At 47.3% G+C, this 16,349-nt stretch overlaps 4 protein-coding genes across 4 annotated transcripts; 1 reads left to right on the top strand and 3 right to left on the bottom strand.

Moving 5' to 3' along the window:
* Positions 1–992: 992 nt before the first annotated feature.
* DFJ58DRAFT_702570 (ferric reductase NAD binding domain-containing protein) lies at positions 993–3,548 on the top strand (the record flags this gene model as incomplete). Its single annotated transcript, XM_041383626.1, has 11 exons — positions 993–1,350; positions 1,398–1,517; positions 1,567–1,616; positions 1,649–1,734; positions 1,781–1,924; positions 1,977–2,018; positions 2,070–2,602; positions 2,658–2,706; positions 2,758–2,822; positions 2,878–3,204; positions 3,259–3,548. 11 exons carry the CDS (start codon positions 993–995, stop codon positions 3,384–3,386), a joined length of 1,902 nt encoding a protein of 633 aa, XP_041244580.1. The 3' UTR covers positions 3,387–3,548.
* A 342-nt stretch (positions 3,549–3,890) lies between these two features.
* DFJ58DRAFT_784806 (uncharacterized protein) lies at positions 3,891–5,335 on the bottom strand. The gene is made up of 4 exons (XM_041389995.1): positions 5,012–5,335; positions 4,517–4,949; positions 4,201–4,463; positions 3,891–4,147 (listed from the first exon to the last, which is right to left on the bottom strand). The coding sequence occupies exons 1-4, from the start codon at positions 5,276–5,278 to the stop codon at positions 3,998–4,000; spliced, it is 1,113 nt and encodes a 370-aa protein (XP_041244579.1). The 5' UTR covers positions 5,279–5,335; the 3' UTR covers positions 3,891–3,997.
* Positions 5,336–6,818: 1,483 nt separating this feature from the next.
* DFJ58DRAFT_840883 (uncharacterized protein) lies at positions 6,819–9,862 on the bottom strand (the record flags this gene model as incomplete). The annotated part of the gene is made up of 13 exons (XM_041392650.1): positions 6,819–6,881; positions 7,056–7,211; positions 7,269–7,337; positions 7,396–7,500; positions 7,575–7,589; positions 7,644–8,046; positions 8,100–8,602; positions 8,656–8,961; positions 9,021–9,194; positions 9,248–9,373; positions 9,404–9,511; positions 9,560–9,717; positions 9,772–9,862. The coding sequence occupies 13 exons, from the start codon at positions 9,860–9,862 to the stop codon at positions 6,819–6,821; spliced, it is 2,277 nt and encodes a 758-aa protein (XP_041244578.1).
* Positions 9,863–14,860: 4,998 nt separating this feature from the next.
* DFJ58DRAFT_784796 (uncharacterized protein) lies at positions 14,861–16,285 on the bottom strand. The gene is made up of 4 exons (XM_041389994.1): positions 15,934–16,285; positions 15,448–15,880; positions 15,132–15,394; positions 14,861–15,080 (listed from the first exon to the last, which is right to left on the bottom strand). The coding sequence occupies exons 1-4, from the start codon at positions 16,198–16,200 to the stop codon at positions 14,931–14,933; spliced, it is 1,113 nt and encodes a 370-aa protein (XP_041244577.1). The 5' UTR covers positions 16,201–16,285; the 3' UTR covers positions 14,861–14,930.
* Between the last annotated feature and the right edge of the window lie 64 nt (positions 16,286–16,349).

The following is a 16,349-nucleotide window of genomic DNA, read 5'->3' as shown; positions in this document are numbered from 1 at the left end:
GAAACTCGAAAGAACCGAGTAAGGTCCGACTGATAACAGGGTACCAGAAACCGGTTTGCTGATAGTATACGAAGAATCCGTGAAGTGCAAGAGCGGTAGTATGGAACGGCGCTGGACCACAGAGCGCACCTACCATACCCAGGATTATGTCAGCGGATATCGCTGGTGTGAGTGATCCTGAAAAGGCAAGTATTACTAATACCTCTGGGTGGCTTGGTAACTATGCAAAACAATGAGCAGATCGCCGTCTATGATCGATATCATGAGTGTTGGCAATAGATGTTTTAAAACGGCTGATGCCAGCTGATACCTGCTGATACCCTGCTTTATTAGGTTTCGAGCCTCGGTCGCCAAGAGATCTCGTTTGCAAATTGGTTTTGCGGAGTGCCAATTATGTAGCGTTTTCACTCGAGTCGCAACTACTTACGCTATGACCAAAAGTTTCCGAACGTGACAATTATGTCATTACGTTTCAGTTTCTAACCTTCAAAGTACTACATCTTCAGACTAAAGTAGTCGAAATCCTATGACTCTGCACCAACAACCAACTTAATGTTATCTACGTTCGTTAATTTATCCAAGCCTTATCGTGAGCGGTGACCGAAGATCATCATGATCATCTACAGCATGTAGGTATAATTGTCTCCAAGTTTCCGTGGCATTTGGCGCCGAGTCACTAGCGATTATATATCAACACCCCTAGTGCAGGGATCATTATTAATATTGGGGTCACCTTTCAGCGGCGTTTGAGGGGTGAGGCGTTCATTACCAGCAACGTTTGATGCAGAGGGGCTAGTGAGACGGAGGGGATGGTGTAACCAATCACTAGGTGCTTATTGGTCGATATAGTGCGCATGATAACATGTATTTCTTTTGTACGGGGCGGCACTCTATTTGATATTTATTTTTTCCAGGCACTATAAAGGGAGCCATGCTTCGAGGGTGGTCTAACAACTCCTTGGTGTGAGTTTACTCGGCTCTCTTCTTCATTCATGGATGCCTCCGACGGGTCTCTGCAAGATGCCCGAAACATTCTGTACCCAACGCAGGCGTGGTATTGCATTGGACTTTTCATTTTTATCATTGCCACCTTCCAGTGGATTTCTTTCCTTCACTCCAAGTTCGCCTGGAGGCGTCAAACGTCTAGCACGTCCGACCCAGAGCATGCTTCTGTACACCATCGCCGCGCTTTTTCTTGGCGTCGCATTCCATTGGGACTTGTCAATGCATACCGTGTCATCTCATTTCGCTGGACACTCGAATTTGGCAAGTCATACACCCTCAACATGGCTGAAGTTTTTGTGACTATGGCATACATCATTTTTCTTTTTGTATGGGCATTTATCAATAGTAAGTTCCCTGGCGACGTTTCTCGCGTACTCTGAGAAAGCTTCTAGCCACCGACCTCGAGGGCTACACATTGGACATTGGATACTGGTGCGACCGCTCGGGCATGCTGGCGGCGAGCCAGTTCCCACTGATCACCGCACTTGGAACTAAAAACAACATAGTATCCTGTACGGCTTGTGTGCTCGCATCTTGACCTGCTTTGCTGACTGCCTACAGTAATCACCGGTATCAGCTATGACAAGGCAAATATGTTCACAATATTCTTCGTTGCTGTGTTGTGACATGATTTTTCTTCAAGCTCAACTACGTCCATCGCATGATGTCTAGAGTCGTTTTTATCTTGCTCTTGGTTCACGCAGGCAGTGAGGTTGTCAACAATGCACCGTACGTGCAGCATGCATAAAGAATGCAATGCACTCACACGACACAGATTCCAACCATACTTCGCGCAGCCGTGGCTCCTATGCGGCTTAACTTCTATGGTCGCATTTACCATTCTATGTATCGTCTCGTTGCGCCCCATCCGAGCGCAAGCATACGAGCTTTTCTTCTACGTTCATTTCGCTATGGCGCTGTGAGCTCATTCCAGTTCTATTACTTCTGTGGTACTCACAAAGTTCTTGTAGCATTTTCCTCATCGGTGCTTACGTTCACACACAAAATTTCGCGTGAGTTTCATCAAATACATAAATCAAATGTTCCACACTGATGATCACCAGATTCGCCTTCTGGATTTACCCCTGTTTCGCAATCTGGGGATTAGACCGCCTCATTCGCTTCCTTCGTCTAGTGGTATTTAACCACTCATACTTTGGATTCAGGTCAGGGTCTACGATGGATGCGACCGCTGAAGTCCTATCAGATGACTTTGTTCGGTTGCGTTTCCACCGCCCGTCTCATTTCCACTGGGCGCCTGGGCAAACTGCCTATCTTATCATGCCGTCCGTCTCACGCTTACCATTCGAGGCTCACCCTTTCACCATTGCGAGCTTTAATTCGACCCTTTTTGATGTGCCCAAGGAACAGAAACCAACAAGCGAAAAACACGCTGAGATTGGCCTCGCAGAAGGGAATCTTGGTTCTAGTGTCCCATTCTGGAAAGAGCTCGTATTTTTCATAAATGTGAGGGAGGGATTCACTGCCCGCTTGAAAGACGCTGCCTTGAAAGGTGATAAAATCAAAGTCTTTGTCGATGGGCCATACGGACCGTCTCCTAACCTGGGTTCATACGATACATCCGTGCTCGTTGCTGGTTAGTCGCCGGACTGTGTACATGTCAGCATTGCTAATGCATGTCCCACTTTCAGGTGGATCCGGAGTCTCATATGCGCTACCCGTATTGTTGGATATAATAGAGTATGTCGATTGGATTGCCGATTCTATCTATTTAACCTGGATATTTTTCAGGCGTGTCCGCGATGGTGAAAGCAGGTGCCGTCGTGTTGTTTTTATCTGGTCAATCCGGCGTCTCGGTAAGAATTGTTAATACGAGGTTTATGGCAAGGTTAATTCAACTATTCTCCCCAGATCATATTCAGTGGATCAACGATGTTCTTATCCGAGCACTCCGGCTTGCACCTCCTTATTTATCCATCTCAATCCACATTCACGTTACCGGCGTAGCAATAACTACTGAGACTTCACTGCATTCGTTTGGTCAAAATGATGGTGCCACACCTGTGCGCGACGATTCTCGCTCTGAGACGCTGGAGGTGCAGGGTGGGGAAGACATGGACATGAGCAACAGCCCCCTTTTCGCTATAGAGTCGGTCAAGCTAGCACATGGAAGGCCCGACCTCCGGGCTATCCTGAGGGATGAAGTGCAAGTGGCGACGGGCAGGATGTCCGTCAGCGGTCAGTTTTCGCCCCCATACGCTGCACGTTATGGTGAAACTTAATTATTTTCAGTGTGTGGCTCACAGGGCATAGTTCGATCTGTTCGTGGTGCTCTTCGATTCCCAGTGTCTAGTCCTCTCAGTGTAGCCAATGGTGGGCCGAGTGTGACTCTGAACATCGAGTCGTTTGGTTATGCTTGAAACAGAGTTTCAACGTCGACATTGAAACCGTGACAAACCCCTGCGAAATGATTACTTCAAGAAATTCTGGCAGGTTCCGGAATGGGGATATATGGAAGAATTCGCTGCTGACTGCCTTCGCATGTATGCTAAATTCTAGAATGCAGTAGGTTACTTACTATTAATATAAAGTTAACTGTATACTGTTGCTCCAGAGCGCAGTTACTCCAGCATCTTGGCAACATGCAATCCCCTTGATTAGGTTTTCACGAGGCTTCGTAAAGAGGCTTCCCCAGGCCCACACAAGAACGCGGGCCGTAAGATAAGTATTTGAATAATCTGTATCGTCCTCTAAGGGTTCGTACCAACGTTGAAGGGGCACAGAGCCTTCTGGAGATAACTCATATACATACTTGCTCTCACAATCTAGTCTGACAACCTGCCGTACTTCCGCCTTGGCACGTCTTGATGGTTGACCAACTCAAAAACACGGCGAACTGTCACTGATAATGTCATAACGTAAGATAAACTGAAGTAAAGCTTAACCATGATCATGATATCAGGTGTATAAGGTTAGGTATCAGAAGTGTAAGTTCACATCTATTCTAAGGTATATTACTTACAAAGCCATCTCAGAATTTGCTTCTCTGTTGTTGATCATTCTCCGGCGCAAAGGGCCAATCCGAATAACCTGCCGGTGTGAGATTACCGTGCATGTACCAAGTTGCTTGGTCACCCTGCTCAAGCGCAATGTTCTTTAGCAGGCGGAATGGAAGATCAGGCTACGAAAGAGGGACACGTCAATCATTCCAAAGTCTGGGACCAAATGGCTCACGTTCGGCATAAACAATCTCCCGAATCCAATAAGACCCCCTTTGTTGTCTACCGTCTCGATTGCGCTATTCCGGGTGTGTCCGTTTGTGCTTATGAAGGTACTGCCTTCAACCCCTTGCCAGATATCACGAATGAAATCACTGTTTGTTTCAGCAGTGACTTCAGCAGGCATCGGCTCCACAACGTGAATGTACGCGAGTTTGTGTTTGCGCAGCTGCTCAACTAGGTAGGAGAACTGGGGTTTGGGGTCTACCATGCCCATACCTGCACCGTAAATCAGCTAAATAAAGATCGGTGGTATTGAATGATACACGTACCATTGAACACACCCCACGGGCTAATTCGGAACCCCGTTTTCTCGGCACCAACGGCCTCCACAATGGCATCAGTTACTTCGAGTGCAAATCTTGCCCGATTCTCAATGCTTCCGCCGTATTCATCTGTACGCTGGTTGGTGACATCTTGTGTGAACTGATCGATCAAGTAGCCGTTCGCGCCGTGAATTTCAACGCCATCGAAGCCAGCTCGAATTGCATTCTTTGCGGCAGCGCCATACGTGGCAACGTACTCTTGAATTTCATCCGTGGCGAGTGCGCGAGGCACGCCTGCTTTTCCCGCGAGGGGGATGGGTGAAGCACTGACGTAAGGGCTATTGTTCTCTTTGGCAAGAACGGCTGTTCGTGCAGCGCGACCGAGCGCCCATAGTTGTAGGAAAATAAAAGAGCCCTTCTCGTGAACTGCTTTTGTTACCTGCAGTCAGGGGCGTGAGTCAGCTCTGATCGAGTAAGGTCATGAAGCAAGACACAACGCACCTTTTTCCATCCCTCCACATGAGCATCGCTGTATATCCCAGGGACATGATCATAACCACCGGCGTTCTGAGATATGATTGTGGCCTCCGCGACAAGAAGAGTGCCAGGGGTAGAGCCTCTCTGGGAGTAGTACACTGGTGCTTGTGGGCTTGGGACACGATTTGCGTGTACACGTACACGGGTAAGTGGGGCAAGAACAACGCGGTGCTTCAAGTCCATGTTGCCTACCCGGATGGCGGAGAAGAGTGCGGAGGTCGAAGAAGACATGGTGATCTATTGCAGACCAGGTATGAAATGTTTGGAATGGTATTGACTGGAGAGATGTACGTTCCGAGCGGATCGTGAGCTTACAAACGTTGACCCTTGTGAAAGGCACCCTTGACAGCACTTTTGCCCTGTTCTCACAGTCTGTTAGATCCGGTTTCAATGTAGGACGAAACCCATCTCTGAGACCTGCCTCTCCCAGGGCCGCCCTTGGCAGCACTATCCTCCCGCTCACACGGTCTGTCAAACCCACATTTCTAGTAGGGCAAAACTGGTCTCTGAGACCACCCTCTCCAGAGGCCTCCCGCTCTATTCCTCCAGAGGTTTAAGAGCATCCTCTTGGCCCCTCGCCGTGAAGACCCCCATCCTGGTTGGAGGGTTGTCTTACATTATATTGGAGCTAGACAGAGTATCAGTCAGCCCTCGGTCGTGGTCAACGAACTATATTAGTAGATACCTAAACAGAGTATCAGTCAGCCTATAGTGAGTCTGTCAGTGTCTAGGTATCGTACGAAGAGACAAATGGACATACCCTCAGTCATGGTCAACGAACTGAGGAAAGAGAGAAAAGCGGGAAATCAACTATATAATAGTCCGTGGTTGGTATTCCTTTCATTACACTCCGCCAGGCCGTGTCGCTTCGTCACGTGCGCGTCTCGTGCCAACACATTACAATCGAGGCTCGTGTGTATGTTTCCAAGGCCTCCAGCTTATTATTATCAATGAGGAGGAACTCGTCGAGGGTCTCTGATACTCTGACGTTTGTTATGTTATTTGATCCATGATCCTTGTTGGTGCCTATGTTATTTTTGTCACATATGTTTTGTCTTGTATGGCAAGTTGTACTTATGTTATTTCAAATACCTCGTACTACGTTTCTTATGTTTTAATCAATATGTTGCTATATTCTGATTAACGGAAACATGTCAGATTCGGGTGGGCTTCTTAGTGATCTCAACAGGACGCAACAGCAGACTATGAAAGAGCCGCTATACTGATATTAACTAAATCGAGTTCACAAACTGTAGTAGATACCATGTAAGTGGGTAAAGCACGCGGGTGCGCAACGCCAATGGGAGACAACGACAAGACAAATAGACATCGAGTGTGGGCATGAGCAATACATGATGGCAAACGAGTAGAACAACTAAAACACTGTGGGTAGTGCACTCACGGAAATCCAGTGAATGGAATCACTGGATTCCCATAGGGATGCCTACCAGAATTCAGCGTGTCGCTCACTAGAATCCAGCGATTTCTATATCACTGAAAGGACCAATTTGACATACAGAATTTTCAGCAGCGTCTTCATTGAAATTTGAGTGAACATATCATTAAAATATAGCGAGAGTATCACTTGAAAGAACTGAGGCTATCGCTGGAAAAGATTGATACCGTCACTGGAAAACTATCGCTGGAAAAGATTGATACCGTCACTGGAAAAGATTGATACCGTCACTGGAAAAGATTGATACCGTCACTGGAAAAGACTGATACCGTCACTGGAACAGACTGAAGTCATCACTGGAAAAGATTGAGACCATCACTGGAAAAGACTGAGGCCATCATTAGAATTGTCCAATCGTAATGCAGCATTAGGGCAGTGCTAATACATTACAGGCAAATACAAATAGACATCTAATGCATAAACAGAAAGACACGAAGCAAAGTACAGCAGTTGCAATTGATCAGTGAGCTTGAAACGGCGAGCAGAGACAAAGGGCCGAAGATGAAGAGCCAAAGACAAAGAGCCAAAGACAAAGAGCCAAAGACAAAGGACCCAACAGCGGAGACAAAGGGCCGAAGACGAAGAGCCGAAGACGGAAGACCCAAGAGCAGAGACCACTTTGAAGAACAGAGACGAAGAGCAGAGATGAAGGGCTGAAGATGAAGGACCGAAGAGCAGACGAAGACCCGGTGGGGGCGGATGGCTCATCTGCGTGACTGAAACAGACAAATCATCAGTGAGACAGCACGCATAGAAAAAACTTACCCTTCGCCTTGCTGGTCGTGCACGTGAAGGTTTAGGCCGTGGTACCGGGGTAACCTGGATGCTCTCAGGCTAAGCGAGGAAGGAATTCAAGGGGAAAGTTGGTGTGAATAAAAGTTCAAGAGCGCACCAGTTCAGAGAGCTCTGATTCGTCGTCGTCTTCATATGCTGCATCATCATATGATCCAGGAAATTTTGAAGGACCCGCTGTTGGTTGCGATTTGGAAGCAACAGGCTAATGTGTAATGACACGAATATGAGCTAAAGTGAACAAGACAATGTCAGTGTAAGCATCGAGAAAGGACATACCACTTTGCGTGTGTGCTGCTAGATGATCATTTGAGCCCATGACCGAACGCAAAACATGATACTACACACCTTGGCAGCAATCTTTGCAGCTAAATCGTCATGCATCCTCTGTTCCTCCTTTCCCTTCTCGATTTCATCATTCATCTCCTTGCGGAAGCGCTCGACCTTCTCAACCCATTTCTCGGCAGCCATTACACAGTGTTGGCGTGTAATTCTTTCAATGCGTGAGTCTTCTTCGGTCATTGGATGCAAAGAAACACCTGAATCAGCGCTAGCAATCATCTCTTCATATGCCTCTTCTAGACTGCATTCAAGGTCCTTCGATATTAAGTGGATAGCGACCCAAGGTATGAGGTAGTATTCGATATAGACCTTGAAGTCAAGGGGAGCGAAGGCCTCGTTGGAAATCTGTTCATGGTCGAACATGGAAAATATCGCAGACTGGATTATCGCTTTTCCTTTCTCCCCGTAGCTAACAAGATGTCATTAATGCAGGGTGATGTCACGACGCAAAGAGTAACTCACTATCCAGGACGAGCGTGATTTGTAACCATTGCCGGTATGCGCTGTCTGCTAGTGATGGCCAGCTTGGAAAATTCTCGTTCGGCGGAGTCACTTTGCAGACCTGTGGAAGAAAGATCTTCAAGAAACATGTCGTTGAAAAAACTGTAGCGCCTTGTGTTCTTATCGTGAATCATGAGATTCAACTCAGCCTCCATTTGGAGGACTCGATCTGAGACGGTCTCCCAGGTGATGATAGTTGGCCATCCTCGTGCTTTGGCGCGTTGAATATTGAGCTTTTCTTCACGCAGTTGTCGAAGTGCTGCGCATATCTCGAGCTCCAGCCGTAGACCCTCTGATGTCAAACAGCGGTTAGTGTTCTTGAAAGAATTCCACTGTCGAAGCTGTTTGACCAGCTCAATATTGGGGTCTGCCGGCACAAGATCCCTGCAGTTATCGTTCGGACAGACCAAGGGGAGGTCAGCAAACTCATAAGTGTCATCATCATCATTGATGGCAGTGTCAATCTACGATTCAATGAGTTCAAATGTCAGCCAGTGGCGATGATAAATCACTAAACCTTGAGATGTGCCGCAGAGGCTTCAGTTGCCAGTGGTTTAGGCTTGGTCTTGGCACGAGTGCTGCGAGGAATAGGCACAGCTTTTGCTTTCGGCTTGGTAGTTGATGGACCTTCTGTTGCAACCTTCGTGGTGCATGTGTCTGATGAGGATATTGGCTTCGACTTGGTGGCAGGTGGTGGGTCTGGACGGGTTGGAGTGGGCAGCGGCAGGTCTAGATGGCGAGAAGGAGCCTGGGTCATCCTTGACTTTGGAGCTGGCTTTATGCGAGGTGCTGGAGCTGGCTTTGCACGAGCAGGAATAGACACCTGCAAGTCACGGTAGCTTTGAGTATTAGTAGTGTAATTGAAAGGTCTCGAATACTCACATGTGCGAACTTGAGTTTTTTTTGAGGTCGTGAGTTGTGCTCCTCGTCAGTCCCTGAATCATCTGAATCATGTATGCGCTGGTGTCGTTTTCGTCGTGAAGTTGAGGTTGAAGTATTGTCACCATCATTAAGCATGTCATCAAGTTCCCCGTCACTGAGATCTGAGTCATCTGTCTGTGTGCATACACTCAATTAGCTTGCGGCTTTCAATCAAATAACTTGCATACCTCTGAGTCGTCCTCACTTGCATGCTTCTTTGTGTATTGGACATGATTGCAAAGATAACTAGCCACAAAGTCATTGAATGGCCAATTATCACGGAACTTTGCCAGAAACTGGTGTTTGCGCTGTGCCTGAGCATGGTTAGAGTAGCATATACGCACAGAAAAGGACACAATACATGATAAAAGGAGTGTGACAGTGAGTTTGTCCTGCTCTTTGAGAGTTTTCTCCGTGTCGAGGTATCGATTCGTATATCGCCGTGCGATCATCTAATTAAAGTATGAATCATCTCAAAGTGCTCAGTCCACACAACTCACTCTAAACGCATTATATTTCCAGTTGTCACCGGCCAATCCCATCGCTTGTTGAAGATTATACCCTCCTTTTAGCTCTGATCTCCCTGCCTGACCATTGGGCTTGTCAATTAGCTTCTTCGCATGCCCAGTGGGGCCGAGCCTTCCACAATTATCGTTTCCTACTCACACAAATGTTACTCCTATTCCTTCTAGAACTTCAACATTTGACTCACGTTGTACATGACGAAGCTTAGTCTCAAGGCGACTGAGATTCTTTGCAACCCTGTCCATCTTTCCGACCGTTTTTCCTTTGTTGTGGGGCATCGTTGATCGCAGTACATAAAGAATCTGGTGAGTTCGTCTGATATTGTCCTTTGTTGACGTGTTATTTGGTGGGCACGTGACAATTTTTCCGAATTTGTCCAAGTCTTTCATGGTTTATCGAGTCCTGCACAATGCAACCACCTAGCATCTGATACGCTGGGTTGCATATCTTCCAGTGCAGGCGCAACCCATCCATACCAATTCGTGACTGGAATCCTCGCAAAGCTTCTATCACAATACCTGACTGGTAAATAACTGCTTCTTCCAACGAAACCAATCAAACTGACCTACCACCCACAGCTTCTCACTCTGCACTAACACACCATGCACCTCCAACGCCAATGCCCTGGACAATCCCTCCCTATCCCTGATTCCAACCCTACCTCCCACTGCTCCTTCGTCTTCTACACCTGACCAATAGGCTATGACTACCTCACCCAACTCCCCACAGGGGAACATGAGCTCATGCTAGGCGGTGGATTTGCACAAGATGGTGATGAGGGATATGAGGTGATGGGAAATACGGACGATACAACTTTATCTGGTGTGCTTCCTAGGTAGGGGGAGGGAAGGGGTGCCTTTGGATGGGGGCGAGGGGGAGTGGGCAGAAGGATGCGTGCATTAGTAGAGAACATTTGTTTGATTGCTGTATCTACATTTCGTCATCCGAAATATAATCTTCATTATACTCCTCATCCACATCCACAAATGATGCACAAGCAGCATTGATGGTACGATCTATGATACCCCACCTTCTGCGAGTATTAACTCGGCCTACAGCAGCTTTTATATTGCGCAGATCGGTAACGATAATTGGCAGGAATTTCTTATACTCCACAAGGATCTGTGAAGCATCATGCCCACCTGTATCGCAGGGGGCAATGACTGCGAGGATGTGGAAGGAATTTCGGTGAGTCCCCCATATGGCCCTGCCATCCAAGGTGCAAAGTAAGATCTTCTCAAGGCGACCATAGCCTATGACATTGATGATGCGTTTTCCTGAGTCATTATATTGAATCTCGTACTGCAGATGGTAAGTTCTATGATTGAATGACAACAATAAACTTACCCGCACAAAGGTGTTATCTCTGTAGGATTCCGTCAGTCGGCGAATTGCGAAGACAGTCCGAATGGTGTCCCCTCGATGGCAAATCCGTGCTTTTCCACACAGCGGCATCACCATGGGCAGTTGGGCTTGAATTTGATCTTGCCGTCCACCAAGGATCTGGTGGAAGTATGTAGCAATGGCACCCGATAAGTTATCGTCTCTAGGCCTATACTTGTAGTTGATAGGTGTGCAAATGATAAATTCAGGATCTGACACCCAATATCATTAATATGTGTGCCAAGTCATCATTTGATAGATTGATGAGCACGTACATGTTTCAAAAACCCTTTCACCCCGTTGCAGTTCCCCAACTTGTAGACGTCGAGATGTCACACAAAAATCTTCGCCAAGATCATATTTTATTGTCACCTGGGTCAGATAGGCCATATACAACACCCGACGACTGATATTACTCCAAGGAAACCGGCGTGAATGCAGGTGAGCCTGGAGAAATCCACAGTAGCGCTCCATGTAAAATGTCCAACTCGTCCATACCGGTCCACAAAATCGTATCCCACTTGCGACATGAAGCAGACCATGTATGGGGAGGGTGCATGCCGACAATCGATCCTCTGCATATTGGTAGTAGTACCTGATTGGAAGGTTAGAGTCAACAATAGCGCTGCATTGAGAGGAATGACACTTACTCTTCATATGTTTTGACCCATTGAATTAGTCCTTCGTCGAGTGCATCGATCTCGCCATGAGTAAGTTGGAATTGAAGCATTTTCTTCATCATCCCTGCAAGTTCGCACATGTGGTCATAGTACTTCACGTCTTCGAATCGATCCTTGAGTATGATTGGGGCCAGGTACATGAACCAAAATCCCCATGCTTCAGCTGTAAAATTTGAGCGATCGTGAGCAATATTCCCAAGGGCCCGTACAAAGGCTGCAGGGATGTGCTTGACAGCATCTGCTGTTTCAGCTCCGATTTCTTCCCAAACATCATCTGGGATCTCGTAGCTCTCTAGACCAGAATCAAGGCCTTTAAAACGACCGGTCCACAGATTGACAAGGGTAGGTACGACATTCTCAAGAAACAAATGCATCCATTCATATGGAAATGATTTCAAGTAGTCCAATGATTCGACACGTCGTAGTGCAGGAGGGCCGCAAATACCAGTCTGCTTGGCGATGGCAGCTGTTGCTGTTCTTGTCGTGACTGACTTCAATGCTTCATATGTATCGAGGTAGCTCTGGTGTGAGCGAAGCGGTAGATGACGAGGGTCAAGAGATGGTCGAGGCTGGTGGTCGAGATCTGGGGTGCCAAGAGGTGTGTAGTACACTTTGCCGTGGCCGGTGATATTTCGTACTCCTTGTATCTCGCATGAACGACATGGATAGACTGCATTGTGTCCCTTTATGTTCAATAGCTTCTCAATAGCAACAATATCGCCGTCCTCAAAGATGATGTATGCATGGAGATCAAAATGATTTCGAGTGGATGCGTCAAGTGTACGCACTCCATCAGCAAGAATAGCACATTCATCATCCAAAGGGACGAGGAAAGACTCAATGTCTTTCGGTTGATGAGGACCCGGAATACCTCCCACACAGATGAGGTTCTCCAGACGAGTTCGGATCTGTGGAGGCAGGTTGAAATTTTGCAGAAGGATGGGAGTAGCAGATGGTCCCCCACGGCATCTCTTGAAGACGAGATAGCCATCAGCAGATAGGGCGAGCGCTATGTCATGTCGCTTGTGAAAGTATTTGTGCCTTCAGCTCAACACCGTCTATGATAACACGACGGGAGCAAAGTTGGCGATACCACTCGCCATCGAACACATCCCTGATAATCCTTTTCACTCGGCACAAAGTTGTGGCGATAAGTCATTTGTTCGATTATTGCAGGATTATGGAAAAGAGCCTGAAGTCGAGGGATAAGAGGAATGTACATGAATGTGCGTCGAGGGCGTCCGTGTTTGGTATATCGGGCTTCATTGCAAAAAGGACATCTTTCGTCATGAACATATTGTCCCGTGTAAGCGATGCAAGATTTTATGCAGCAGTGTATATTCCGGGGTTCAATTTCAGACAGCAGCGCTAAGCGGTGAACTACGACCCATTCAGAATCCAACATCATTTTGTGTTGGAAAGCATAACGCATTCTATCATAGGCATGGCGAGGTATGTTCGCGAGCATCTTCAGCTGAAAAGCTCGGATATTGTCTCGGTCCTCTTCTGTAACAATGTCATTACCTGTGTTAAAATGTTGAGCATGGGGTCGATTGAACAGGAAAACACTCACGGATGTCATAGAAATCACCGTCAACATTTGGTCCTGCCCAAGCATCGAGCTGCTCTGCAATATCCTGGAGCGAAAAGTGCAGATACTCATCATCATCTGCTTCGTCAAAAATGAAGTTGTCGGGGATATCGATTGGCGTTTCAGATTCGTAGGAGAGATCGGATGCCTCGTCACAGTCGATATCACTACAGGCACCCTGACTATTGCCATCATCGACGCTCATGCCATCATCTGATGACTCAGTGCGGAAGGACCCAGGTCTGCCAGTCGAACTATCGCGATCCACGATTAGTATAATCAGAATAGTACTCTCTGTTGATATTACAGCAGGGCAAACTCACTCGTCATTGGAGCTACCACTCTCTTGCTCCATATATCTGTCTTCATCATCTCGCCGGTCTGAATCCGAGTCCTCCATACATTCGAGCTCGTCATTGATAAATTTGCGGTAGTGCTTATTGCGCGCAGACTTTGATAGCCATTTGCCACACGATGGTTTGCACCTGCAGGTTCCATAGTCATCAGTAGGTAAAGAATTTCTCAGTCGTGACATGGCTGGTCAACGTTGAAGGCGCGATGTCGATGGTGGTGAACGAATCAGAACGATGATCGATGTATATAGTCTTTAAATTATTATGGTCAATGCGCCGGGTAGAGATACGCCGTCAAGTACGATAACGTTGAGCTCAGTCAGCAACTGTGCACGTGATGGTGATGCGGTGATGGCTTGCCTGGTCCAGATCTTTCAGCTTGGATTCAGTGTGTTCGTCATTTATTTTTTTCGTGCTCAATGATTAAGTCACTGGTTTAAAGTGATCAATGCTAAAGTCAATAAGATTTTCAAACATCATATTCTCACTTAAAAAGACCTGAGTGCCATTTCAGTGATAGACCTACCGAAAACTTACGCGATCAGTGACGAACGCATGTAAATCAATTGATTTTACTACCCACAGTGAAAAATGTCCGCCTGAGAGGCAAGGAGCACACTGAGCAGCAGCAGGAGGTCTCGGGGGATGATCACGACTGAATCCTCGTGGTATACCATCATGACCATAGTCAAAATGAGTAGCATCGTCCCATCTCGAGTTCCGGAATCTCCTGCTGGGGCCTCTGGGGTATCCACTATCGCAGTAATGTTCTCCACCAACAGGACGACTACGATAGGGAATTAGTGATTGCTCGGACTCATCGAGGTCATCTCGTTGGGGCCTGTATGTACCTTCACAAACATAGCTTGAGTCAACCATAGGACTGTATTAGTTTGGGAAGGCACAATCATACTCACCGAGACCGTAGTTATAGGTGTTAAAGAGGCTTCCCCAGGTCCACACAAGAATGCGGGCCGTAAGATAAGTCTTTGAATAATCTGTATCGTCGTTCAACGGTTCGTACCAGTTGAAGGGACACAGTGCCTTCTGGTGTCATCGCTCGGATTGCACAACTGTCAATGCAGATAACTCATATACATACTTGGTCTCACAATCTAATCTGATAACCTGACGTACTTCCGCCTTGGTGCCTCCTGAGGCTTGAAAGCTTGATGGTTGACCAACTCAAAAACACGATGAACTGTCACTGATAAAGTCATAACGCAAGATAAGCTGAAGTAAAGCATAACCGTGATCATGTTATCAGGTGTATATAAAGTAAGGTATCAGAAGTCTAAAGTCCACATCTATTCTAAGGTATATTACTTACAAAGCCATCTCAGAATTTGCTTCCCTGTTGTTGATCATTCTCCGGCGCAAAGGGCCAATCCGAATAACCTGTCGGTGTGAGATTACCGTACATGTACCATGTTGCTTGGTCACCCCGCTCAAGTGCAATGTTCTTTAGCAGGCGGAAAGGAAGATCAGGCTAGGAAAGAGGGACATCAGTCATTGCAAAGTCTGGGACCAAATGGCTCACGTTTGGCATGAACAACCTCCCGAATCCAATAAGGCCCCCTTTTTTGTCTACCGTCTCGATTGCGCTATCCCGAGTGTGTCCGTTTGTGCTTATGAAGGTGCTACCTTCAACCCCTTGCCAGATATCACGAAGGAAATCACTGTTTGTTTCAGCAGTGACTTCGGCAGGCATCGGCTCCACGACGTGAATGTACGCGAGTTTGTGTTTGCGCAGCTGCTCAACCAGGTAGGAGAACTGGGGTTTGGGGTCTGCCATGCCCATACCTGCACCGCAAATCAGCTAAATAGAGATCGGTAGTATTGAATGATACACCTACCATTGAACACACCCCACGGACTAATTCGGAACCCCGCTCTCTCAGCACCAACGGCCTCCACAATGGCATCAGTTACCTCCAGTGCAAATCTTGCGCGATTCTCAATGCTTCCGCCGTATTCATCTGTACGTTGGTTGGTGACATCTTGTGTGAATTGATCCATTAAGTAGCCGTTCGCGCAGTGAATTTCAACCCCATCGAAGCCAGCTCGAATTGCATTCTTTGCAGCGGTGACATACGTGGCAACGTACTCTTTGATTTCATCCGTGGTGAGTGCGCGAGGCACGCCTGTTTTTCCCGCGAGGGGGATGGGTGAAGCACTGACGTAGGGGCTATTGTTCTCTTTGGCGAGAACGGCTGTTTCTGCGGCGCGACCGAGCGCCCATAGTTGTAGGAAAATGAAAGAGCCCTTCTCGTGAACTGCTTTTGTTACCTGCAGTCCGGGGCGTGAGTCAGCTCTGAGCTATGAAGCAACACACAACACACCTTTTTCCATCCCTCCACATGGGCATCGGTGTATATCCCAGGGACATGATCATAACCACCAGCGTTCTGAGATATGAATGTGGCCTCTGTGACAAGAAGAGTGCCAGGGGTAGAGCCTCTCTGAGAGTAGTACGCTGGTGCTTGTGGGCTCGGGACATGATCTGCGTGTCCACGTACACGGGTAAGTGGGGCAAGAACGACGCGGTGCTGCAAGTCTATGTTGCCTACGCGAATGGGGGAGAAGAGTGCCGACGTCGAAGAAGACATAGTGATCTATTGCAGACTAGGTATGAAATGCTTGGAATGGTATTGAGTGGAGAGATGGTGATCCATGCTGGTGTATTTTATAGCCAACTTTCCCTTCGCTCGACAGGAGATCATGATGGATTTGTCATGATCAGGTTGGATACCGGTAG

This window comes from Suillus subalutaceus (assembly GCF_016647625.1).
Source record: "Suillus subalutaceus strain FC151 chromosome Unknown DFJ58scaffold_44, whole genome shotgun sequence".
NCBI lineage: Eukaryota > Fungi > Basidiomycota > Agaricomycetes > Boletales > Suillaceae > Suillus > Suillus subalutaceus.
Note: the sequence above shows the minus strand (reverse complement) of the source record. Positions and strands in the feature narration are given on the sequence as shown.